Raw genomic sequence first — 26,951 nt, forward strand, 5'->3', positions numbered from 1 at the left:
CTCTGCATCTTCCTTGGCCTGTTCCTACTTGATACCCAAACCTTTTCACAAACAAAAACCAAAAAAGGTTAAATAAAGACTCCAATATATGTATACAGCAGCAATTAACAAAGAGACCTGAACAGCAGATATACTGATGGCTCCGTCTATAACTCCTGCACGAAGACCCAAGCCCTGAGAGATAACAATAATACGTCAAGATATAACTATTACCAAAAAGCAATATCCTAGAGAGAGACTGAGATACAAACCTGCCCCATGTCACCAAGTAAGAGATCTCCCTCAACTTCTCGTTCCACAGCAACGTCTACATTGTTTATTAAAAGTGGCTTAGAGATCTAAAGGAATGAATAGCAGAAGAATCCTTCCTTCATAGAGAACGGAGAGTTAGCAAACTAATAGTCTAACTTACTAACCATAGAGGATGAGATGTCAAGACCAATCCATTGGTGCCCATACTCAGAGATTGTTTCCCCGCTCAGGCCAGATCCACAACCTGAACCACGGTAGAGATTATTAGCCACTCTCCGATACTAAAAAGATTAAAACAGTTGATTATCTTAGGATAGGACTACGCGTCTACGCCTATTGACTATCTAGAACTAGAAAGATGCAAACTTTCAATCAAAAAACATGTAGAAATATGTGAATTCAATCATCATAAGTAGATGAGAAAAGAATAAAATTTACCAATGTAAAGCAAGAAGCGAGGAACATCATCGTCGGGCAAAGCAAGAAGCTCCAAAGCTCTCTCTGACAACTTCGCCTATATATAAACCATGCATACATGCACTACTGAATTATGGAGACAAAAGAGGGATGTCTCTTGGGGAAAACAATTTTAAGAAAAAATGGGACCTGAATTTCGACGATACGTGAAGAAGAAGTGTACTTGAGAGACTTGAGAGCCTCTGAATCGTTATAGAATATCTCCGGCGGCGCTTGCAGCTCAGGTCGTGTTGACATCGTTAGCGTTGTTTAGAGCACTGAGAAGATTAGTAGTGATTATCAACAATCAATCGGTGTGCTTCGAGAATTGATAATATAACACGTATGAACGTAAGTGATTCAAGCGGGGAATCAAAGAAGGTCCCTTACCTGGGCGACTGAGTTTCAAAGAGACAGAAGCATGATTATTGCGGGTTCTCCTATATTTATTCTATTAAAATTAAAATACATTTATAAAATAACCTAAAATCGATTGGCTTAACAAACCAACAATGTCGACTCTCCTTAACCAAGTTAACCCGGTTTTAGTTGGACTGCCAATCTGTAAAACCGATAACATAAAGTGACATATATATGTTCATTCGTAAGACTTATTTCAACTGTATCTTAGCAGAAAAAAATTGTATATTTACTTAGACTGAGTTGTACAAGATGGTACAAATATATAAAAAGAGAATATAGTTGTTAACTATTAAATGAGATACATGTATGAAAGCGAGAGAATAAGGCTTATGCATGAGTCAACATAGAGTAATGCCACAATAGTATATCACTAGATAATTACTTGTGCCTTGCACGGGATGAAATTGCTCTAGAAAATAATAACATTATATAATGGTATATGACATTTATTTTGTTACATGATATTTATTACATGAAATCTAGTGTGTTTTTATTTGTTGGTGATAACCGTAGCAATTTTTTGGTTGAAGGGAATAATGGGTTGAAGCACAAACTTATAAGCTGATAATTAGTGACAAATTATCAAGCAAGCCGATAATTAGTGACATTAATAGGTAAATATAGATTTTTTATGTAGGACAAATCAGAATATGCTTTATAAAAAAAATCAGAATATGCCTAACATCAATCTACCGAATCATTTTTGTTAACTTTCTCACACTCTTCCACAATAGATTGATGCATAAATATATTTGTGAAATAAATGTAAGATTTGCCAGATTTATGTCAGAGATTTTCTTTAAACACCACAAAATATAGCTTTTAATCATTTGCCATAACTTCCTTTTGTTGCCAAAAGGCTTGCCATATTTAGTCTTTGTATAATGATAAACAAATGACATCTTGTAGGTATGCATGTTATACCGAGGCCATATTCAAAGATACACAGTTTAAACAAGAATTAGATTCTGACCTGCGCGCCAGCGCAGATATGAATTTTTAGTTTTTAATTATTTATTTTATTAAATGATGTATTTGTAATATTAGTTTATATTATATTCATTAAGTAAATATTTTTTTTTGCGAATATGTGATATCGTATAAAAATATAAAAAATGAGTATATAGAGTTAATTAGATAATTGTAAAAACAGGAAAACAAATTTCGTGTGCGATATCATATAAATAATGATCCGCCCAGTTAACAAAAATCATGATTTTTTTTATGTGTATTTTTTTTTATTTTGACCATTTTCTTAAAACTATATTAAATTTTACATATTTTAATTAGAATATTTTTAATATCTTGACCTTTTTATTTGAAATGCAACTCAATATTTTGTAAAAAATTATAACAAAATATTTAAAAATATTTTTAGAATTTGTTTGAAAAATACGAAAATTACATTTTAAATTAAAATTATCCTAAAATATGATAAGTTTTGATGTAAATGAAAACTCAAATTATGTCAAAAATAATTATATTCAATGATAATAACAATTTAAATTGATTATTTTTTTAAGAAAATACATTTACAAAAATATTGTTTGAAAGAAAATTCATTTATCTTTCAAATATAAAATGAAAATATTATAATTAATTAATAAAAAATATAAATAAAAACCATAAATTTAGCAAATGACAACTGAGTTATATTATGCTAAAATTTTTTTTCTAACAATTTAACAAATGACAAATGAGTTATGAGAAAATAATACCATATAATTTTTAAAAGCATAGCCATTCTTAAATATTTTTTGAATAAATAATTATTTTTAAATTTAATCAACTGAAAATAATATCCGTATAATTGTATGAGTCAAATTCTATTTTTATTGATGCATGTTATATATTAGTGCTGCATGTTTTAGGTAACATTTTAATGATGCACGTTTTTTTAAATTTCTATTATTAAAATTATGCACGTAAGGATAACTCACGAGTTTTCTTGGTTGATTAAATGAAATTATGTCCAAATTTATTTAAGGATATTTTATTAAGGTAACTGAAAAAGACAAACAATAAAAATAGGAAATTTAAATTCATTTAAGTATATTTCATTAATTTAACTGAAAAGATAAGTAATAAATTAGGTAGTTTAATTCGTTTTAGGATATTTCATAAATGCAACTGAAAAAGACAAGCAAAAAAATAGGGAATTTAATTAACGAAGTAAGAACATTTTCAAATGGGTACTTCTCTTTTGATAATATAAATATAATTTTTAAAAGCATAGCCATTCTTAAATATTTTTTGAATAAATAATTATTTTTAAATTTAATCAACTGAAAATAATATCCGTACAATTGTATGAGTCAAATTCTAATTTTATTGATGCATGTTATATATTTGTGCTGCATGTTTTAGGTAACATTTTAATGATGCACGTTTTTTAAAATCTCTATTATTAAAATTATGCACGTAAGGATAACTCATGAGTTTTCTTGGTTGATTAAATGACATTATGTCCAAATTTATTTAATGATATTTCATTAAGGTAACTGGAAAAGACAAACAATAAAATAGGAAGTTTAAATTTATTTAAGCATATTTCATTAATTTAACTGAAAAGATAAGTAATAAATTAGGTAGTTTTATTTGTTTTAGGATGTTTCATAAATGCAACTGAAAAAGACAAGCAAAAAAATAGGGAGTTTAATTAATGAAGTAAGAACATTTTCAAATGGGTACTTCTCTTTTAATAATATAGATTTTATTCAAAATAAGAAATTTAATTTCCACAATATTTAGTATCATTTTAGTACATATGTATATCGTATGTTGTAAAACTATAGAATAAGTTACTATTTTAAACATGCTATAGAATAAGTTACTATTTTAAACATGTATAAAAAATCATAGAGAGTTATTTGATTACATTAATAAAAAGCACCAATAAAAAAAGTTTGATGGTACGGTGAACAACAAAGAAAATGGCAAAAAAAATTACTCAAATCATTATATATATATAATACGTATACGGTAAGATGTGGAACTATAAAATATATCATCCGCATAAGATATATTCCTTGTTATATGTAACATTAGTCCAATAACGCTATAAGTATCTATCTTATATATTCTTTAATACGTATAAGATAAGTCTCGTAACATTAAAATCTGAAAATGTATATGCACCAACTATTTATGTTATCTATCTATATCTATCTATATATATATATGAAAATGTTTCTCCCTCTTGGTGATGCCACGTCACTAAATCGTGTTTTCTAAGCACGACACCTATCCACGTTTAAGTGTTTTGACGTAGTTAGACGGAGGCTCTAATAAGAGAGGTTCTAAAAAAAATAAAAAAAAAATGAAAAATAAGGAAAAACCAAAGAACCGGTGTCTAATATGACACTTCTAGAACTGGTAAACACCCCATACATGTCTCTTTGCTATTGGCTTCTCTCTCTTTCTCTTCGTCGATGTTGATGTTGTATGGTTTTGAGAAATCTCTCCAAATCACCGTGGAGATTCGTCGATGTTCGTCGAAGGGAGGATGCAAGTTCTATCTCTATCTTCTCCTCGGGCTCGATAACGCCAGCAAAACCACTTTGCTTCACATGCTCAAGGACGAGGTTCGATCTCTCGATCTCTTCTAATTTCTATCTAATTGATTCGATCAAGCTTCTGTTTTCGCTATCGAATCGATCCTCTTTGTGCTCGAATAGATTTGATTCGTCTTTGATTGAATATGTTGAGAAGTATCTAATTTCGGAATCGATGCTGACTTTGATCTTAGTTCAGATTCGTTATAGTGTTTTTATTTCGGCGTTGAGGCTTCTCCAATTCTGTATATGATTGTTCTTGTGGATGTTACTGTGATACCAAAGCTTATTTTGTTCCATTACCTAGATGATGATCTGAGTTTTATAGATGTTAATGTGAAATGATCGATGTTGGTGAAACAGAGATTGGTACAGCACCAGCCTACGCAGCATCCGACGTCTGAAGAACTTAGCATTGGTAAAATCAAGTTCAAGGAGTCTTGGAGTCTCCCGGTGCCATTATTTTAAAAACAGCAATTCGTTAACGATCTCCAAGCTCGAGCCACCGCTCAGCACACAACGTCAGCCCTCCGCCGACGACGTGAAGAAGAAGAAAACGATCACAATGTTGATTCTGAAGAAGAGGAAAATCCTTTTGCTCCGCTTCGCCAGAAACGTGATTGACGTATCACTTTCAGCAAAAGTAAGAAGCTGAAGTAGATGAAGATCAGCTTGAGCTTTGGCCACTAAATCGCCAGCTGCTTTCTCATTTGAAGCCTGTTTAATTCCATTGAGGTGAGCCTCTTTAACGACTAGTCCATGTTAGCTAAATGTTTGGTTTTTATTGGTTCAGCCATTGATTTAGTATTATATCTGGGTTTGGGATTGTTGATGTGTTCTTTATTGAGTCTTTATGCCCTTCTCCTAGGAAGAATTAAAAGATGGAGGAACTCAGCGAAGTCTTGAAGAACAATAGAACGCAAGATATCTCTTGGCTTTGCTCTCTCTCTGTACCTGAACTGGTAACTATATATACTTATTTTTAGACAAGGAAAGCCATTCAACAAATGTTATTATTGCCAAAATTCGTGTTTGCAGGATTTGTTCATCAGCTTAAAGAAGCTAGCCATTCATCGAGCTGAAATAAGTGATCACGACGAACTAGCTGATCATTTTGATCTCAAGTTGATCTGCGCTCTCGGTATGTCTTGTATTGCTGAAAATGTTGTACAATCTGTTGAAAACTCATGTCGATGATACAACAATAGACATTGAGGAGATTGTGACTGCAATCTGCAACGTCAAAAAGAAAAAGAAGAAGAGAAAACCCATCAGATTAAGAAGTAAAAACCTTTTAAGTAATTAATTAATTAGACAATGAAAAAATTTATTAGACTAACAAGGCTTCTAAACTTTTCAAATCACAAAATTAACTATTAGTTTATTCATTAGAGTCCATAAGGATCTCTAACCAATGGACTTGCTCTTAGGACGTGCATGTTTGTTTGGCTCCAGTTTGTCTTTCAAGAAAGTTAGCCCATTTTACGTGAATCAGTAATGTTATTAATAGGAATACATCGTATCGAGTACGTTAGATGTCCAATCGCATAATACTTTTTATATGTTCCCCGGTGGGTTAAAAATTATATTTTTAAAAAAATCAACACCCGATTTTATTTAAAATTCTGTTTGCTAATATGACGAAACTATCAACTAGATTCACTTACAAATTTGTTTAAATATCACGTATAATCTACGAGGTCTCTTACACAACACAACTATTATGTTCCAAAGGTTCAATTTATCTATAAAATACATATATCACATTCAATTGAAAAATAAAGCTATAACTCAATACATTTTCATAGTAAACATTAAATACGAGAAAAAAAAAATTAGCGTACATATTTGTGTATGCTTCAAAAGAAGCTTAAGTGCATAATAATTAATTGCGGCACAAAAAATCTTAAATTACATAAATATTCTAAATTAAATGTATATAAATATCTGTATACATATATTCCCAGAAACATTAAAGTAGAACTATACTGAAATGTTTAATATATAATTCAATTAAAAATATTATGATAAATATATTCCTAAATTAATACCTTAGCTTTCTAGATTAATTATATACATATATATTTATTACCAAACCAAAATTTAGAAAAAAACCCAAAATAATTGAAATAATAATATACAGAAATGTTAAATATTCATTTATAATTAAAATTATCATGATAAAAGTAAAGCAGATGAGCACATATATAACCTCATAAATTGAAACAGTTATTTGTGTATGCTTCAAAAGAAGCTTAAGTGCACAATAATTAATTGCGGCACAAAAAATCTTAAATTACATAAATATTCTAAATTAAATGTATATAAATATCTGTATACATATATTCCCAGAAACATTAAAGTAGAACTATACTGAAATGTTTAATATATAATTCAATTAAAAAATATTATGATAAATATATTCCTAAATTAATACCCTAGCTTTCTAGATTAATTATTTACATATATTTATTACCAAACCAAAATTTAGAAAAAACCCATAATAATTGAAATAATAATATACAGAAATGTAAAATATTCATTCATAATTAAAATTATCATGATAAAAATAAAGCAGATGAACACATTTATAACCTCATAAATTGAAACAGTTATTTGTGTATGCTTCAAAAGAAGCTTAAGTGCACAATAATTAATTGCGGCACAAAAAATCTTAAATTACATAAATATTCTAAATTAAATGTATATAAATATCTGTATACATATATTCCCAGAAACATTAAAGTAGAACTATACTGAAATGTTTAATATATAATTCAATTAAAAAATATTATGATAAATATATTCCTAAATTAATACCTTAGCTTTCTAGATTAATTATTTACATATATATTTATTACCAAACCAAAATTTAGAAAAAAACCCAAAATAATTGAAATAATAATATACAAAAATGTTAAATATTCATTTATAATTAAAATTATCATGATAAAAGTAAAGCAGATGAGCACATTTATAACCTCATAAATTGAAACCGTCATAAATAATGGGTTATAACTTGCATCTTTATTGTGCATGTTAAATTAAACGCAGACAATATTGTAAAAACATTTAGTAGATACGTACAAAACCATTGAGTTAAACCATTGAAGGTATTACTAAACCATAGAGTTAAGCACAAACCGTTCCATCAAAAACATAACTTTCACATCTTTTAGGACCTTTACCACACAAATATACTAAAAATGTTAATGTTAATAGAACGTTTGAGCTCAATAGAAAAGCTTCATAACTGCAAATACATTTATCACAATAATTATAACGTACTGACAAAAAAAAATTATAACGTAACCGACCACACTTATGAGAATTTTAAAAGAGTCATTAAACCACTTCAGTACATAATAACACTAACACTAGCTAAGCATCTGAAAGGCCATGTCTACAGTGAAACTAAACTCCTCGACCTCAACCTTCTATATAAAGAGTCTTCTCTTCCACATTAATCATCAACTTACGGAAAACAAAAGCACCCAAAATAATGTCGGCTCAGCGAAGAACTTCTCCACGTCTTACCGTCAAGCCAAGAAGCCACAACCCCTACGTGAAGAAGGCCAGACATACTGCTGAATTTTCTATCTCAGATGTTACCTCCTGTGTCTACGCTTCTCGCTGTTTTTTGAGAAAAAAACATATAGTACTGTGTGCAAAAATGCAAAGCTTCGCCTACTAACAAGAAATCCTTTCCTTACGCTCCATTGCTACAAGCTAGAGATGGAAGCTTGACTCGACTCTGGCAGTGCTGATGCACACTTTATAGAGGGAGTGAAGCAATAGTTTGCATTGGACCAGCCTAAAAAAGGGCTTGAACATCTCAAGTTCTCGGCCAAGAACAAATATGATTTAGGTACCAACACTTAATTAGCAGTCGACAAGTGTTGGAGAAAACTCAAACGTTCGTTGCGGGATGTCCCAATCTTGAAGAGAGATTCTTATGGAACCAACATGATTCTTATAATGCCACCAAGAATCTGCATGCTCCAAGAACTGGAGGACAGGTGCACTGAATGTTTTAACTACAAGCAAATGGAAATGTTCTTGAAGATGATAACCCCACCATAGCACCCGTCGCAATTTATAGATCCGTTTACGTATTCGTTTTCAATTTCGGAATTTCTTTTCTTATTATCTCTTTTTTTTTACTTTCAATGTTTCCAGTATCTTTTTATAGCAAACGAATCTTCACTTGGTTATCTTTTTATACAAACTCAAACCGCTGACTGAATTTGCTGAAATAATAATATTACAAAGAACATAAATTAAACGATATTAGTAGCACATATATCTTCCAGTAACAATCTCAAATAACAAACAATAGACCAAAGCAATGGCTAGATGGGTCAGAGAGAAAAAGCTGGTTAAGGACGAGTTTTAGAAAGCGATTTTTGAACAAACCAGGAGTATCAAGATCTCGGATAATATTGGAAAGATCAAGCTGCAAAGAATCCATAGAAAGACACTGTGTTCAAATCAAATGTAAATCTATCCATAAATTTATTCGAAACTTGATGGAAATTTTTATGTTTCACTGATTCAGAAATCTGCAGTTTTATCTTTTAAATTATGTGTGTGTATAAGCTACATTTAAGGTGGTTTCCAGCCACATAAAGAAACTGGATCACGTTAAAATCACACATGGAAAGATCCCATTGCAGGGAGTCCATTGGATCAACCAAATTATAAGTATAAGTTATAAAAAATTCATATATCAGCTTCAAAGCTGGTCCATAATCATATGTATCTGCAGAAACAGAAAATATTGTTCTGTAACAACATTTTTATTAAGATTGTTTGTCAATATAAATAGATGCTGATAGCATTGAAATTTTGTATACATATTCATGGGATGTCATTCTTCACAATCAATGGTGGGATTTAGGAGTGAACGGGTTTGTTTGTTAATTATTATTGTCTTCTTAATCCTTTTTGATACAGTATAATAGTGTGACATGTATGAAAAAAATTTGATGTTTCGTTAGTAAACAAATTTTGGTTTGAGCTAAAAATTTGATAGATAAAACTGATCCATATGGATGCATCTATGGGCTTGGTGTGGCAGATAAAACTGATGAAGTTGTTTTCGTGGGCTTCAAGTGGAAGATGACAACTAACTAACATTAGAGCTGCGTATGCTAGGCATCTTTTGGTTAGATTGAACACTGAACATGTTTTTATCAACATCTAACTTCTGCAAATTACATAATTAGTATTGGCTGTCTCAGTTTAAACTGATAAACTTCAGGTGTTAAAAACCATGTAGACAGCCAACTCCCTTTGTTCATTGTCGCCATTGTGGAGAAAACTTACTTTCCCAGTTGAGGCTGTCTCAATTAACCGTGAAATAACGGCCGACAATCATCTGAAAAATACTCATTTTGACAAAAATAGATATGCAAGAATTATTATAAATACTAAAAGTATTGATCATATCTATATAAATGATAGTTTCAAAATTAGTAAAAATACGATAAAATTATCTTATAAGTTGACGAATTAGAATATTATCTCCACGTCAAATTTTCAAAGAAACCGCCTAAATTTAATAAAATTATTAAAATCTTAAAAATAAAATAAAGAATAAAATAATATATTTATACATTTCTGTTTCAAAATCTGAACATCTCACAGAAATCATATCCCGCGCGCAGCGCGGACCGACCCTAGTTATTGTATATAAAGATGTCCAATGGCATTCTTTATAATTAATCTAGTAAATAAAGGATAGTTAAATTGGAGTTCTGAAAAAGATCGTAGAGCTGACACCTAAGTATAATGAAAAATTTGTTAATAATATACAAAAATAAGATTGTTTTCTAAAAATGTCTCTCTTTTAATATATAAGGGATGAGCGGGTAGAATAAGTGTTCTCCAAAATAATATTGTAGAGTACCAAAGTGCATGCACATTTTACAAAACCTGAAGTGTCACTTTGATCTTGTAGATAACACTTACTCATTTTGACAACCTAATCAACAATAGTTTAAACCTGAAGCTAAACAAACAACCAAAATGTCTGCGAGAAAAACTAGGTGTTTGTCTTTGCATCGAAAATGTTTTTGTTTTTGTTTTCATTTTGTAGATTTGTATTTAAACATTACCAAGATCGATTTGATTTGATTACTGAAATGTGAAATTACAAGAAGATAATCTATGGAAGTGAATCGGACCAGAGACTGCAACGGATTAGATCAATCAGTGGTTTAAGCCTCAAGAACTTGTTTCTTACACCAATAAATGGATCTACGGCGACAACTAAACCCTCTTCTCTCGTCTTTTTACATCCAATAAAATTGTTCTTGTTCTTTACCTCGAAACAGTGGCGGATCTAAAATGATTTTTAGTCGGGGACACCATATTATAAACACGAAAAACATTTTTTTGATGGGGGCACTTTTACATTTTTCTTACTGAACTAATGATATTTGATAAATTAAGTTAAACTATCAAAGAAAAAATAAAAATCAGTTTGGGGCACGTGACCCGTACCGCCGTACTTCCGTTCACCCATACCCCCAAACAATAAAAAAAGAATAGGTGTTACGCATACAAACTCATTCCGGGTTTTTATTTTCCTGGTGAACTCAGTTATCACAGCAGAAGTAATAAGTATGAGATGAGATTATTGAATTCTGAGAATGTTTGTTTGTTTTGCATGGAAGTTAAAGATTCTAGATATTAATTTGAGTTACTTTTTTTTTTGAAAAGTTATCACAAATACCACATTCATAGTATCACTTTTCATGTTTACAGTAACCACTTTTACCATCATTTTAATAAATGATAAAAAACATTTATATCGATAAGATTAACTAATCTAGACTTAGGATTTAAAATTGAGAGTTGTGATAAGTTTTTTGGAATGTAAAATTTAGGATTCTAATAAATATATAAATAAATACTAAAACTATATAAAAAAAATTAAAAATAGTTTCAAACATAATTTTGTTTTAAAAAAAATAAAAATTTTGTTTATAAAAAAGTTTGAATTTTAAAAAGTATAATCTGAAAACATAAAAAATAATTTAAATAATTATTTGTAATATATATATATATATATATATATATATATATATATATATATATAGAACAATGATTAAGAATCTTTTGCCACTTAATGGAAAACATATAATTGAAATGTTCCTTTAGTGGTAATAAAGATAAATAATAGTACCATAAAATTGGTAAACATTAAATTCTCCGTTTTTAGTTTTAGAAACAGAAGATATATGTAATACTAGGGGCATGTCCGCGCTTCGCGCGGAATATTGTTTTATTGTTGTTAATTATTATTTTTCGGATGATATAGCTAGCTAATAATGTGATCGTCTTTATTTGCTAAGAACATTATTTGGTATTTTTATTATGTTATTTAGTAATAGGTGATATGCTAACATATTATGTGTTTTGTTTTTTTAATAGTGTGTTGGTGTGGGTATAATAGTACCGTATTAGTGGTGGAGTGAGTTTGTGATGTAATGCATATTGAATTTCAATAATTTTACATTTAGGCATTTGTTGAATTTAAGGCTAATAGTTTCAGGGTAAAAATTAATATTTTTTCTAATTATTTGAACATTACTTTTTAAAGATGTTTTGTGTTCTCTCCCTATATTTTTACATTGAGCCGTCACCATCTATGCATTTCGTTTACCTTTCCGTTATGTTGTGATTCTCGCCATCACCGAAAAAGACTCATATATGTGCTCTTGTTTTTCCTCACCTTTTTCTCCTCTTTTTCCTTAGATTTCGGCTCATGTTAGGAACTGAATCTCTTTGGGTTGGGTCAGAGTTTAGTCGTCTTTGAAGTTGTTTTCCTCGTCGTTGGCTTACCATCGATAGTCCCTTCTCGTCTTAGTTTTCAAGATATGGTTTTTGGTGATCTGACTTCTAAAGCTTGAGGACGGCTCCGCGATTGAATGATTTTGTTTTGTCTACCCTTCCATCTATGTTCCCTCATCTCGTTGCAACTTTCATGGCTGCTTGCGTCTCTGTGACTCTCCATTTCGCCATGTTTGCCACTCCAGATTTGGATAGTGCTCTTCTCCGAATATGCTCTGTAGATTTTGAAGATTGTTTCTGGTCTCAAGTCTGGGCTCTGGTTTCTCGGGGGTTGGCTTCCGTTCTCCCTCACTCAGGTTGTTCTCTTCTTCCCTTGCTTCCCTTAGTATAAGTGTGTGGTATTAGTCTCTTGGAGCTTTGGTCTCTTCTATCCAGAGTTTTGTGGTTCTTCACTTGCATAGACGTCTTGTTTGTGCTTGTTTAGTTTGTGAGGTGATTCTTACCTTTTAGCTGGTCGTTGTCCTTATCGTTCATTATGTATGTCTCTTCCTGCTTCGTGGTGATTTTAGCCTTCTGTTGATTATTTTTTCTCTAACCCGCTTTCTTGGTTCTTTGCATTGGTCTTTGATCACGCTCCTTTGTGTTCAAGTGATTGCTTTATCTCAAGATTATCTTTCTACATTTTTCTGGCTTTTGATTGTTCTGGCCAAGACACTCAATGATAATGTGGGGTAAGTTAATTTTCGTTCTTGATCTCCTTTGAGCTCTGGACCTTTATTGAGTTAGTGTTACTTTGGTATTTTTTTTCTCTATGATTATGGAGGTTTTATGTTTAGATTATGTGTTTTGCTTTAGTTGGGTTAATATTAAGATAAATATATAGTTGTAAATGAAATAATATAAAATAGTAAAAAATAATAAAATAGCGAAAGTTTATGTTATGTTTAGCAGTGAATAAATTAAATATTAAAATACATTTATATTTTTTTTACTTATTTCTTTATTCGTTTTGCAATTTTTTGAAAAATAAAATAGATTATCAAACTTCAAATGATGATAGTTAGTGCGAGAAGGATTAGATAGTGCATAATTAGAAAATAAGGAACCAAATTACAATAGTCTAAAAAAAGAATGATCTAAAATGTAAAAAGACAAAAAAAGAGGACACATGTTAACAAACCCCTCCCACATGTCATAAGAAGAAAGAAAAGTCTACTTTATATATATATATATATAGATATATAGATATGGCTTAGTATTTCTTACGACTTGTTTTATTCTATGAGCAGAAACAGCTCGTGGGGAAGTCCACTAGGCGCCGACGACATTTATCAATAGTCAACGCCACGAAAGTAGCACACAACATTGTTACTATCATCAATCGGAAGGCCAAGATGGAGATGACCGCCGATATCCCTTCCAATTGGCCGTCTCGAGTCGGGCATATAGTAGCGTATGATGCTACCATAGCGACACTTAAAACCGCCACTGAACCATAAATCAACTTCCACATTGGGAGTCCAATTATGAGGAGTATGATCACATAGAGAGATGATAGGAAAGCAAACCCGTTGAAGGCAAGAAAATATAAGGCATTGTTAAAAGGCATAGTCATCTGTCCAGCGTGGTGAACATTGTGAACGGTGGTAGGATTTGAGGAATTTTCTTGCCAAACTCCGTCGGGAGGACTGAGACCAACCTGGTAAGTAGCTGTTACTATTAGTACAGCAACAACAAGTATTGCATCGTTTCGTTTGCTAGTCTTTAGAGACTTCTCTCGAATTGAGCTCAAGTTGCTCATCCCCAAGAATTTATTTCGTTTCTCCATAAACGTTAGATTTTTTCTCAAGTATTCTGCAAGAGTCATTGTGGAACCAGAAAGTAGTCTTTCTTTAACACTGTGGAGAAGTCTTCTTCCTCTAGGAAAGCAAGGAGATTGGTGAGTTTGTAGTATGTCCATCGCAGTTTTGCCATCCAAGTTCTTAGCTTTTAATTTAACGGTTTTACGCAGCAACTTTATCATCTGCAAAACTCGAGTATACTAGGATAAATAATCCTAAATTGATAAGAATATAATACATAAATATATACTTAAAAATTTATTTTTTATTAATTTAGAATTTTACTTTTTATCTATATAAAAAGTTGTCATTTAAGTTTTGGACCTGTTTACGATTCATTAAAAATTAATTAAAGTTAACATCCCTTATAATTTGGTTATACAATATTTATCTCAAACATTTTCTTAACATTAAGTTAACAATCTTAACAAAAACATAAATTAAATGATTCCTTGATATCTTCCCAAAGTTAAAAAAAACTCCCGAATAATAATGTGACAAGATACTATTGAACAAAACGTTCTTATGTTTCGTGCACAAATAATATTACAAAATAAAAAAAATATATATATATTTCTTACATCTACTTAACACTAAATTGTTTACTGAACATATTTTAATAATAAAAAACACAGTATTCAGTTGTTTCAATTCAAATCTGAACAATAAAAAAAAAAAAATCATTTCCACCATATCTTAATTATACGGGTATACTACAATTATACCATAATATCTAACCAAACATAACTTAATCTAATTTATTCTAAAGCTTTAATTTTTTTATAAAATACTATTGAATCATGAATTCTTAATTTAAAAGTAACTCATTTAAATGCTCTTATTTACTCAAAAACAACGAAATTTTACATCAAGATTTATAAAATACCTTTATATCATGAAGTGTTAATTTAAGAATATAAAACATGAATATAAATGTATATAAATGCGCATATTAGAATCTAATAATACTATTAAACGACCCGAAAAGGAGAATCAGTATACATAAACAAATATATATACTTAGGTCACAGACACACATAAGCTTTTATAACAACTAAATCAAACAAAGTAAAGCCTTAGGGAGTGATTGGTGTTGGCTGTGAGTGCTCTACACCAATCACTCCCTAAGGCTTTACTCTACACTGCCATAATTCTCTCTAAAGTAATAAAATCAAAGTAATCAAGCTTTATTAATAAAAACTAAAGTTAAAGTCCAAAATCTTTAAAATGAAATATAATGGCTCTAGAAATCAATTTTCTACAGCTTTAGGTTTAGTGCTTTTAAAACTTTGAAATAACCCTACAACAATAAAATTTAAAACTAAAGCCACAAAATCTACAGCTTAAAACTTAAAGTAAAAAATCCAAAGCTACAGCCTCTACCAATCAGTTCATTAGTTAGTTCAAAGCAGCTCCAAGCAAGTACTAGAACAAAACATAATTTCTAGTTCCATCACAACAATGATGTATGATCAAGAATTTTGGTGAAAAAGAGAAACATTTTCTTACCTCGGTATGATTTATAGAAGCAGCAATATGGAAGACGGTGTTACCATCTTCATCTTTCCAGTCCAAGATTTCCTCCTTGTTTACTCTCTTGAGCCATCCCAATAGAACCTTAAATGCCATCAACTGGTGGTTCTTCACGGCAACGTGCACAGCTGTCTCACACTTAATCGTTAGATCTTCAATGGAAGAAGGATAAGCAAACAAGAACTCACTCAACAACTCTGCATCACCCATTCGAGCAACGTGATGCAAAGGTATAACCCTTCCTCTTCTCTTGATGCTTACTAAGCTGCTGTCGAGTGCTAAAAATCCTCTCACCATTCGGCTATGGTTGTTTTGTAGAGCTAAATGCATCAGGCTGAAACCTGACAAGTTTAGCTTTGAAGCAAGCGACGGCTTCAGGGTCATTAGTTCCATGGCAAAATGAGTTTTTCCTTTTTGAGCTGCAATGTGTAGTGGCGTCTCGCAAAAAGGCACTCTATCAAAGTGATCTAGAATGTTTAATTTGGATCTTCTGCTATCATTTCGTAGAGTCTCTCTATATCCCCATCTTGAGCCGCCTTCTTAATTTTCTGATAGATGTTTTCATCTTGATCAGTGCTCGTACTCGAACTCCCATTCAGATTTTCATCTTGAGCTACCACATCTGATACGCTAGTGACATCCACAACAATCGACATAGCTTCACTAGTCATTCAGGCTTCTGCTTCCTCCACAGTTTGTTTTGTTATACTTTTAGTTCCTGCAACATACGCTCAAGTAAAAAACAAAAAGTCTCCAGTCAACACTTTGTGATAAAAAGGTGGGGTTATATGCATGCCACACATTGAATAAAACAATGTCATGCAAAGATAAGGGTCATCCATAAACTAGCTTTTGTGGTGAGTTCTACCCAAAGGTTATTTTTCACATGAAAAGACTGTTATTCAAAGGTCAAGTAAAGTTCATACCATCTCTTTCTGGCAGTTGGGTGGATTAATGGAACTAAGACCACCATTAACCCTAGCACCCTACTTGGGGGTGTTTAATTTTTTTTCTTTTCTTTCTGGTTTTTTCTCTGTTTAAAAAAAAAAAATTAAAAATGAACTAAATCTGGAACGCCACATGTCAGTGGGGTCCGCGAAACAGTTCAAGCAGCGACGCCTAATCAGACGTTTTTATCACTCTGTTTTCTTGTTTTATGGTGGATTCCACCAAGAAGTGCTCTAATAACTAGGCCTGGGACGGATCGGGTATCCGGGCAATTTTAAGATATTCGGATTTTTATCCGACGGATCCATAATTTTACTATCTTTATCCGGATCCGGGGTTCGCGGATATCCGGGTGTCGGATATCCTTCTAAAAGTTATAATATCCGGCGGATATCCAGATCCGGATTTGGATCCTTAAAATAAACAAAAATAATATTAATATTAATATATATATAAAATATTAACAATAATTTAAAAATAAAAATATATATAATGTTTTTAATTATTTCTATGTATAATATTACAAAATTTACATAATATATATATATATATACTATTATAAAAATGAAAATATATTAAATAAAATTAGTTTTTATATATAGATATTATTATTTTTGAAATAGTTATTAATAAAATTTACGGATCCGGATATCCGGACTAAGAAATCAAGATATCCAGATCCGGATTCGGCTTTGACGGATCCAACATTTTACTATTCGGATCCGGATTCGGCCTCTCCGGATATCCGAATTTTCGGATCGGATCCGGATCGAATCCGGATCTCGAATAAAAGTTCCAGGCCTACTAATAACTACTGATAGAAATTTTTCTAAAATTAAATTTAGTTAGGTTGTCACTCTGACGTAAGATGGTGTAAGCATATATTACGTGTTTGCTTTAATAATTATCAAGTCAACATAATTTATATGTTGTGAAAATTTCTAACAAATTATTATTTTTAACTATTATCCAACTAATAAATTTACTTACTCTTAATATTTCACAAACGCATTATATATTCAACATTTCTTATAAAAAGTATTGTGCACAAAAATAATGTATTTTATTAATTTTAATATATACATATTCTTCTTTTTTTAAAACATCTGATGTTTTGTTTTTCTAAATTTCTAATTAAGAAGAAGCAAAAAACCACAAACATGACAGTAAACACACGAGACCAAACCAAAGGTCTAAGACCATGATTAATGGGAGTTTTTAAAGATGAGTTCTTAACTTAATTTAAGAACCGGTTTTTAACTTTAACAAAAAAAATGTTAAGAAAACTGGTTCTTAAATTACGCTAAGAACCCCACTCCTAAGAATCCCCATTAATCATGTTCTAAGCCATAAGCAGGCGGACAAACAATCCCCAGAAACAATAGTTCTACACCAAGAGAGACAAAGCCGGAAGGAAGAGACAACAACTACAAAGGACAATAAGAACTAATTACAAACCAACTCTCTCAAGTCTCAACAAAGGTTAAGAAACACCAATTCACTATTTAAAACTAGACTAGCCCAAAAAAAGCCAATCTCCGATGCTAGCATAACAATTAAACCAGTGACTTCCAACCACAATAGAGAAGAAAATTGAAGCTCCAGCCACGCTCAATTCTTCCAGTCCAAGATCACTACAGAATCATTATGACAACCCGTCCCGCAGACCTAAGCTCACAGTCCTGCAGGACACCGATCCTAACTCCTCACATGTGAACCCTTACTGATTCTCCCATATAGATTAAGGTTTCCATGTTGGTTAAGGTCACCCGTAGGTCCCAGGCTGGCCCTGCAGGGCCTAATGCAGTCTAGTTATGCAGCAAATGGCAACATCACAGAGATCAGACCACAAATGCACAGAACCACACAAGAGACTTGATTTAAAAAAAAAAAACAAACACTACCCGAGCGAAGATGCTAAAATTAGAACTATACCACCTAAACCAAAATCAGCAAGACCTAAAAGCCAAAGCTTTCATCTCATAGAAATCAACACCGTAATCCTTGAAAAACCGGAAGCTTCAAGCCTAAATCAACGAGAAACCAAACCAAGGTATAGATGGTCATCGAACCGAATAGGAACATGCACGATCCAATAAAATGGTATATAATTTAGTTTATGGGTGACACTTATCTATGCATGACATTGTTTTATTCAATGTGTGGCATGCATGTAACCACATTCTTATCACAAAGTCTCAAGTCAACTACTTTTGATGGGACAAGTCACTCTGCTTCTTAAGCTTTTAGTAGTATAAGAAAGTACTTAAGAAGCAGAGACTTTTTGGTTAATTGTGATTTCAGCCATGGTTCGGTTAGGTTGTACCGGTTTATGTTTTGATGTAATTTGAGCTGTTAGTGGTTTAGCACAATGAGTTTGGAACGTTTATTATGTTCTGAAACAGTAAATGCCATTTTAGTGTTAAGGTTTGTAACGTTTGTTAATATAAAGACGAGAGCTTTGCTTCATCATCACTTGTTCAATAACAAACCTGAAACGTGTTAAAAAAAAGTATGGCTGTGATTTGCTTCTCTTCCTCATCTCTATCTTTAGCACCGCCGTGAAAGGCACTAAGAGATATTATTCATACTACTTAAACGACTGTGCTTTACTCTTACTCAAGCCCTTCTAAATCATGCTTTCACCATGTCACCCCATGCCCTTTACCACCTCATCCAATGACAACACGTATCAGGATACCAAGAATGTGATCTGAATAAACTGGTTTACTCAGAATGAGACCGGTACAATTGTAAAGCTGCTTCATTTAGGATCCGAAGTACGAACACCCTGGCGCTTGAAGAATTCTCTGAACCCATAGGGGCTCATATCATAATTGTACTGTCCAAATAAGAAGAAACAAAGCGATGTTTAGACTCTGCAATAGATTAATACGTGCATTGTTTCAACAACAAGGCACAAAAGGTAATAGAAAGGAAAACGTGTGATGCTCCTCCAACTTGCAGGTACGACTTTCACAGAATACCGGGTGATATGGGGATCCTGGACCTTTCCCTCACTTCCCGCCTGCATCAGAATGATTTTCATTTTCACGATATAAACCAAAGGAGCATGACATGTTAAATATTCCACACTTGTTGTGGGCTATGGAATATTTCAATGAAAGAGTATTCGCTTTTCTGGAGAGTTATGCAGAATCTGGGATACTTCGGGCACTCCGCTTGAAACAATCCAAACACACAAAACAGTCACTTACTCGTTTACAAAGTTTCAATTAAAAACTTTCGAATTGATAAATCTCACTAGTATATAAAAGCTCGTGCCGATAACATGATGTATTATACGAGGTGAAGTTGGTATATATTTATAATAAGTGAGTTATATAAATAAGGGAAATGGGTGGAGAGAGAGGGAGTTGTACGTGAGAGAAAAAAGTGTTTTATGTGTGATTATTATTATATTTTTGTATAGTGAGGGAAGAGAGATGGTGGAAACAAGTGAGAGAGAAAAGCTGAAAACTGATCATTATTATTACAACTTCCTTGTTACAGTAGGCCTGAGACTTATTATCCGAAATCCGGATTCGATCCGAAATCTATTCCGGATCCGCTCAGAAAATAGGATATCCGAAATGTCTGGATCTGAATCCGGATAGTAAAATCTTGGATCCGTGCAACCCGAATCCGGATCCGGATATCTTAATTTTTAGATCCGGATATCCGGATCTGGATCCATATTTTGAAATACATTAAATTTTTAAATTTTATTAATATTTATATTTGATATATTAATACTTATACATGAATTAATTTTATATTTTAGTTTTTACAATATTATAGACATATATAAATATATTTATAAATCTTGTATAAATATTTAATTCTATTAAAAAAATTACTATTTTTTTTTGAAAAAAAATTATTTTTAATTATTTTTACGGATCCTGATCCGGATATCCGCGGATAATAGAACATCGAGATGGATATTCGGAAACCACGAATCCGGATTCAGATATTAAATCTACGGATCCGGATTCAGATATTAAATCTACGGATCCGGTTTTGGATACCCTAAATTTCCCGGTTATCTGGATCCGGGTACCCTAAATTTCCTGGATATCCGGATCCGTCCCGGGTCTAGTTACAAAGTCCTATTTATAGGAGTGTAAGTTGCCGGTCAAAATCAGATATTTTACAAACAAATATTAAATTAATGCAAAAAAGATAATCACCAACTTTAGTATTATCTTCTAACATTTTGATAAAAAAAAAGTTAGTGTTCTCCAAAATAATGTTTTAGAGTACAAAAGTGCATTCACATTTTACAAAATCTGAAGTGTCATTTTGATCTCGTAGATAACACTTACTCACTCTGATAGTCAAGGAGTTATCTTCATTTTCTCTCTCAAAATGAGGTAAAAACGAGTTTATATATTGTTCTAATAATTTTTCTTATTTTTCTCTACAAAAAGAATAAATTTATTATGTTATTACTATTTATTATTAATTTAAAATAATGGTTATTATTTTGTAAAACTTACAATATGATTTTATTTTAACTAAATCTTCACTATGTACATAAATTTAGTTTCTAAAAAAGATACAAGGGTATACATAAAATTATAATTATGTTATGAAAGTATTAATAAAATTTTTAAAGTATAAAACAAATATTGAGTTTTTCTAAATATAAAACAAAATTATACAAAAACTTAAAGACTAATTTATAAATTAAAAAGCTTAACACAAAATTAGAAAAAATATAAAAAAATGAGGAAAAGCTCTCCAATTGTGCATCATTTTTTCTTTCAAAATAGTGTAACATTGGAGAAGTTTTTCCTTCATTTTTTATATTTTCTTTCAAAATAAGGGACCATCTGAGATGTGGTCTAATTAACAATAGTTTAAACCTGAAGCCAAACAAACCACCAAAATGACTTCGAGAAAAACTGGGTGTCTTTGCATCGAAAATATTTGCGTTTTAATTTCGTAGATTTGTATTAAAAACTAGATTTTATTATCAAGATCAATTTGATTTGGTTAGTGAAATGTAAGATTACAGGAAGATAATCTATGGAAGTGAATCGGACTAGAGACTGCAACGGATTAGATCAATTTGTGGTTTAAGCTCAAGAACTTGTTTCTTACACCAATCAGTGGATCTATGGTGACAACTAAACCCCTCTTCTCTCATCTTTTTACATCCAATAAAATTGTTCTTGTTCCTTACCCCAAACAATAAAAAAGGAAAACAGGTAGTATGGATAAAAACTCAGTTAGTTATCAGAGCAGAAGTAGTAAGTATGAAATGAGATTATTGAATTCAGAATGTTTCTTTGTTTTGCATGGAAGTTGCAGATTCTAGATATTGGCTGGTTTTTTTTTTGAGAAACAGAGGATATATGTAATATACTAATATATATGGCTTAGTATTTCTTACAACCTTTTGATTATCTATTTCAAGGCTGGTCCAGAGATTTTGGGGCCAGAAGACGACTTAGCAAAAATTTCAGTAAATATTTTTTTAAATTTGAAAGTTTTTTTTACAAATTTAATTGTTTTTTCAAAAAAATTGGAATCCTGAACATAATATTTCATCGGGCTTTACCTAGGACTGGCCACCTCTTTACATGCAAAGACCCATTCAAACACCGACAAAAACGACGTAAATCTGATCAGATGATGGCGCAGTGTAAACGTAATTGTACTTGAAGATAATTGATTTCATATAATACCAATAATCAATAGTGAAAGAACCTAAAAACCACCAAATATAGAAAGAAGCACAATAAACAATAAAAAAAAACAATAGTAAAAGAAAATATCCTATGAGCAGAAGCAGCTTGCTGGGAAGTCCACTCGGTGCCTGCGACATTTATCAATAGTGAATGCCACGAAAGTAGCACACAACATGGTTGCTATCATCAATCGAAAGGCCATGATAAAGGTGATCGCTGATATCCCTTCCAATTGGCTGTATCGAGTTGGGAATATAGTAGCGTATGATGCTAACATAGCGACACTTAAAACCGCCACTGACCCATAAATCAACTTCCACATTGGGAGTCCAATTATGAGGAGTATGATCACATAGAGAGATGATAGGAAAGCAAATCCGTTGAAGGCAAGAAAAAATAAGGCCATGTTAAAAGACATGGTCATCTGTCCAGCGTGGTGAACATTCTTAGCGGTGGTAGGATTTGATGAACTTTCCTGCCAAACTCCGCCAGGAGGACTGAGACCAACCTGGTAAGTAGCTGTTACTATCAGTACAGCAACAACAAGTATTGCATCGTTTCGTTTGCTATTCTTTAGAGACCTCTCTCGAATTGAGCTTAAGTTGCTCATCCCCAAGAATTTGTTTCGTTTCTCCATAAACGTTAGATTTTTTCTCAAGTATTCTGCAAGAGTCGTTGTGGAACCAGAAAGTAGTCTTTCTTTAACACTGTGGAGAAGTCTTCTTCCTTTAGGAAAGCAAGGAGATTGGTAAGTTTGTAGTATGTCCATAGCAGTTTTGCCATCCAAGTTCTTGGCTTTTAATTTAGCAGTTTTACACAGCAACTTTATCATCTGCAAAACTCGAGTACACCTCAAGCGTATATAACTCTAGGATAAATATTCCTAAATTGGTAAGAATTTGAGATTAAAAAAAAATACTTAGGTCACAGAAACACAGAGACTTTTATAAGAACTAAAGCAAAGCCTCACAAAATTTCTAGTTCCGTCACAACAATGATGTATGAACAAGAATTTTGGTGAAAAAGAAAAACATTTTTTAATACTAGGAGGTTCGGACCGAAGCCCGTAATCCCCCGGGCCGTAAAGAGAAACATTTTTACCTCAGTATTATATATAGATGCAGCAATATGGAAGACGGTGTTACCATCTTCATCTTTCCACTCTAAGATTTCTTCCTTGTATACTCTCTTGAGCCATCCCAATAGAACCTTAAATGCCATCAACTGGTGGTTCTTCACGGCAACGTGCACAGCCGTCTCACACTTAATCGTTAGATCTTCAATGGAAGAAGGATAAGCAAACAAGAACTCACTCAACAACTCTGCATCACCCATTCGAGCAACGTGATGCAAAGGAGTAACCCTTCCTCTTCCCTTGATGCTGACTAAGCTGCTGTCGAGTGCTACAAAACCTCTCACCATTCGGCTATGGTTGTTTTGTAGAGCTAAATGAATCGGGCAGAAACCTGACACGTTTAGCTTTGAAGCAAGGGACGGCTTCAGGGTCATTAATTCCATGGCAAAATGTGTTTTTCCTTTTTCAGCTGCAATGTGTAGTGGCGTCTCGCAAAAAGGCACTCTATCAAAGTGATCTAGAATGTTCGGATCTTCTGCTATCATTTCGTAGAGTCTCTCTATATCCCCGTCTTGAGCCGCCTTCTTAATTTTCTCATAGATGTTTTCATCTTGATCAGTGCTCGTACTCGAACTCCCATTCAGATTTTCATCTTGAGCTACCTTATTTGATACGCTAGTGACATCCACAACAATCGACATAGCTTCACTAGTCATTCAGGCTTCTGCTCTCTCCACAGTTTGTTTATTTTTACTTCTGGCTCCTGCAACATACGCTTAAGTAAAAAACAGAAAGTCTCCATTCAACTACTTTGGATTTGAAACACTTCGAGTATTTGAGTCTCAGACCACTCATTTTTACACATCAAACACTTTGTGATAAGAATATGGGTATATGCATGCACTGAGTGGTCTGAGACTTGAATAATCAAAGTCATTTTGTTGACTTGAGACTTTATGGCAATTAGATGAATTAATGGCATTTAATGAGTGATAGGAATTTTTCTAAAATTAAATTTAGTTAGGTCGTCACTAAGATGGTGTAAGCATACATAAAATCGAAAGCGGATACACATAAACGGGTACACAAAAAAATGAAACCGTATGGAAGTGAAAATTAGATCTTTTAAAAATTTAGAAAGTATGCATAGTTGGAAGCGTATAAACAAACTTTTGTATATATATAAAAAGTATACGAAAGTAATTTTGTAAAATCATAACTAAATGTATTTATTCAAAATCAAGAATAAACATCACTTATTATTTTTAATAATTTATAGCAAGTCAACAGACTTCATACTATGTTGTGAAACATAATATTACATTCCTTATTTATTTAATAACTAGATGTTTTGTCCGCACATACGGACTTAATTAATTTATAAATACTTATCGGTATATGTGTCATAAATTTGAAAACATTATGATAATTTTTCTTTATATTCTTAATCTTTTTTATTTTCTCCTACTTTTTTTGTTCATCTTTGTCTTAATAACCACCACTAAAATTTATATAACGATAAGAATCACATATCAAATATACAAAGTAAAAAAAAAAATAGACATTCTTTTTTAACCCTCATTACCTATATAAATTACTTCTTTAAACCTGTAACATTCGTGAAACTACTAAAACAAATTTGAAACACAAAACGAAGAATAAAAAAAAAGAAAATAAACAATTAAGTTAAAAATTTTGGTAACTTAGAAAAAATTATAAAAGAAGAAAAATGAGATAAATGATAATATTTCTTTGCCTACTCGATAAATATATACACATATTTCTTAATATTTTATAGATTTTATTTTTATGAAAGAAAGTAGATAACCATTATCATTAGGAAATTCAAAACATCATTACGTAGTATCAAACCAAAAATTTCTAACAAAACAAACAATTACTACGCATGTCCTTTTTTCTTTTGACAATTTTTATTATAACTAATTAATTTATATGTATTATAAAATGAATAAACAAATTATTCAATAATATTAACCATTCTAACTTTTGCAAAAATGACTTCTCAAATAATAGTATAGATTTTTAATATTAATCCAAAATTAATACCAAAAATAAGAATCAACCAACATATATCAAAAAAAAAAATTTAATTAATTGGCCTGTTCTTTTTTAGGTTTGTCTTTGAATTAACCCTTACTCTAGTTGCTTAATAATTTATAAATAATAATATAGATAATTCAAACTAATAATTTTGCTAATATTAATTAAAAATATGACAAATAAGAAACGATTAATTAAAATTATTGAGAATATGAAAAATAAAAAAAATAACATAAAATCACGGAGAATATGACAAATCAGCAAACTCACTTCTTAATTTCAGGTGTGTCTTTGAATTAACCCTTACTCCTACTTGCTTAATAATTTATAAATAATTATATAGATAGATAATTCAAACTAATGATTTAGCTAAAATTAATTAAAAACATGAAAGTAAGCAAAATAAACTAAAATCATGGAGAATATGACAAATCAGAAAAATTACTTCTTAAATAATATTATAGATTTATATCAAGTCAACATATCCTTTTATGCTCTTTGTTTCAATACTAGTAAGATTTAGATTTTTATATAGATTAAAAAACAAATAAAAAATAATATTACATCCCTTATTTATTTATAACATCTCCTTTAAATTATTTGAGAAACATTGATGTGACGTCGCCGTACTGTTTTTCACAAAAATAACTGACGTGTTAGTGTCATTATCATAATGCTTCTAACAAAAAAAAGTAGATTATGTGTCACTAAAAATTTTCATATGCATTTTCACATAACACATTAAATAAAATTTAGATTAAAATAAAATTTTCATAACACATTAACACATAACACATTAAGATTTAGAGTTTTATATAGATTAAAGAACAAATAAAAAATAATATTACATCTCTTATTTATTTATAACATCTCCTTTAAATTATTTGAGAAACATTGATGTGTCGTCGCCATAATGTTTTTCACAAAAATAACTGACGTGTTAGTATCATTATCATAATGCTTCTAACAAAAAAAAAGTAGATTATGTGTCACTAAAAATTTTCATATGCATTTTCACATAACACATTAAATAAAATTTCCATTAAATTAATTGTAATAAATTACACCAAAATTTAACCCATTGAAATTTCCTTAAGCTGTGTAGTACATTTTTCAAACAAGGATAGAGTTTGTTATAAAGAAGCAGTTGGGAAATTCCGTTTATTCCTTGGGTATGTCAATGACTTTTACAAGGAGCGAATTTACAATTCTTTTGAAAAGTATGAATGAGCATTCGTACTAACATTTGGACAAAAAAATAATCACGCATGACTTATGACTTATGACTTATGACTTATATCTTAGATCA

General features: G+C 31.3%; 1 protein-coding gene and 2 pseudogenes across 1 annotated transcript; 1 reads left to right on the forward strand and 2 right to left on the reverse strand.

The window, feature by feature from the left end:
• Positions 1-4,399: 4,399 nt before the first annotated feature.
• On the forward strand, positions 4,400-8,899 carry LOC106345527 (annotated as a pseudogene).
• A 4,016-nt stretch (positions 8,900-12,915) lies between these two features.
• On the reverse strand, positions 12,916-16,828 carry LOC106345526 (annotated as a pseudogene).
• A 4,286-nt stretch (positions 16,829-21,114) lies between these two features.
• On the reverse strand, positions 21,115-25,090 carry LOC106345525 (ankyrin repeat-containing protein BDA1). The gene is made up of 2 exons (XM_013784724.3): positions 23,608-25,090; positions 21,115-23,338 (listed from the first exon to the last, which is right to left on the reverse strand). Exons 1-2 carry the CDS (start codon positions 24,295-24,297, stop codon positions 22,595-22,597), a joined length of 1,434 nt encoding a protein of 477 aa, XP_013640178.1. The 5' UTR covers positions 24,298-25,090; the 3' UTR covers positions 21,115-22,594.
• Between the last annotated feature and the right edge of the window lie 1,861 nt (positions 25,091-26,951).

The sequence above is a fragment of the Brassica napus genome, chromosome C2, assembly GCF_020379485.1.
Source record: "Brassica napus cultivar Da-Ae chromosome C2, Da-Ae, whole genome shotgun sequence".
NCBI classification, from domain to species: Eukaryota; Viridiplantae; Streptophyta; class Magnoliopsida; order Brassicales; family Brassicaceae; genus Brassica; species Brassica napus.

Bases quoted from the DNA above. Each gene is read 5' to 3' on its own strand.
- LOC106345525 (XM_013784724.3), bottom strand. From the start codon at position 24,297: ATGACTAGTGAAGCTATGTCGATTGTTGTGGATGTCACTAGCGTATCA. The intron at 23,339-23,607 runs GTAAAAATGTTT...CGAGTTTTGCAG, and splicing joins CATCTATATATAATACTGAG to ATGATAAAGTTGCTGTGTAA.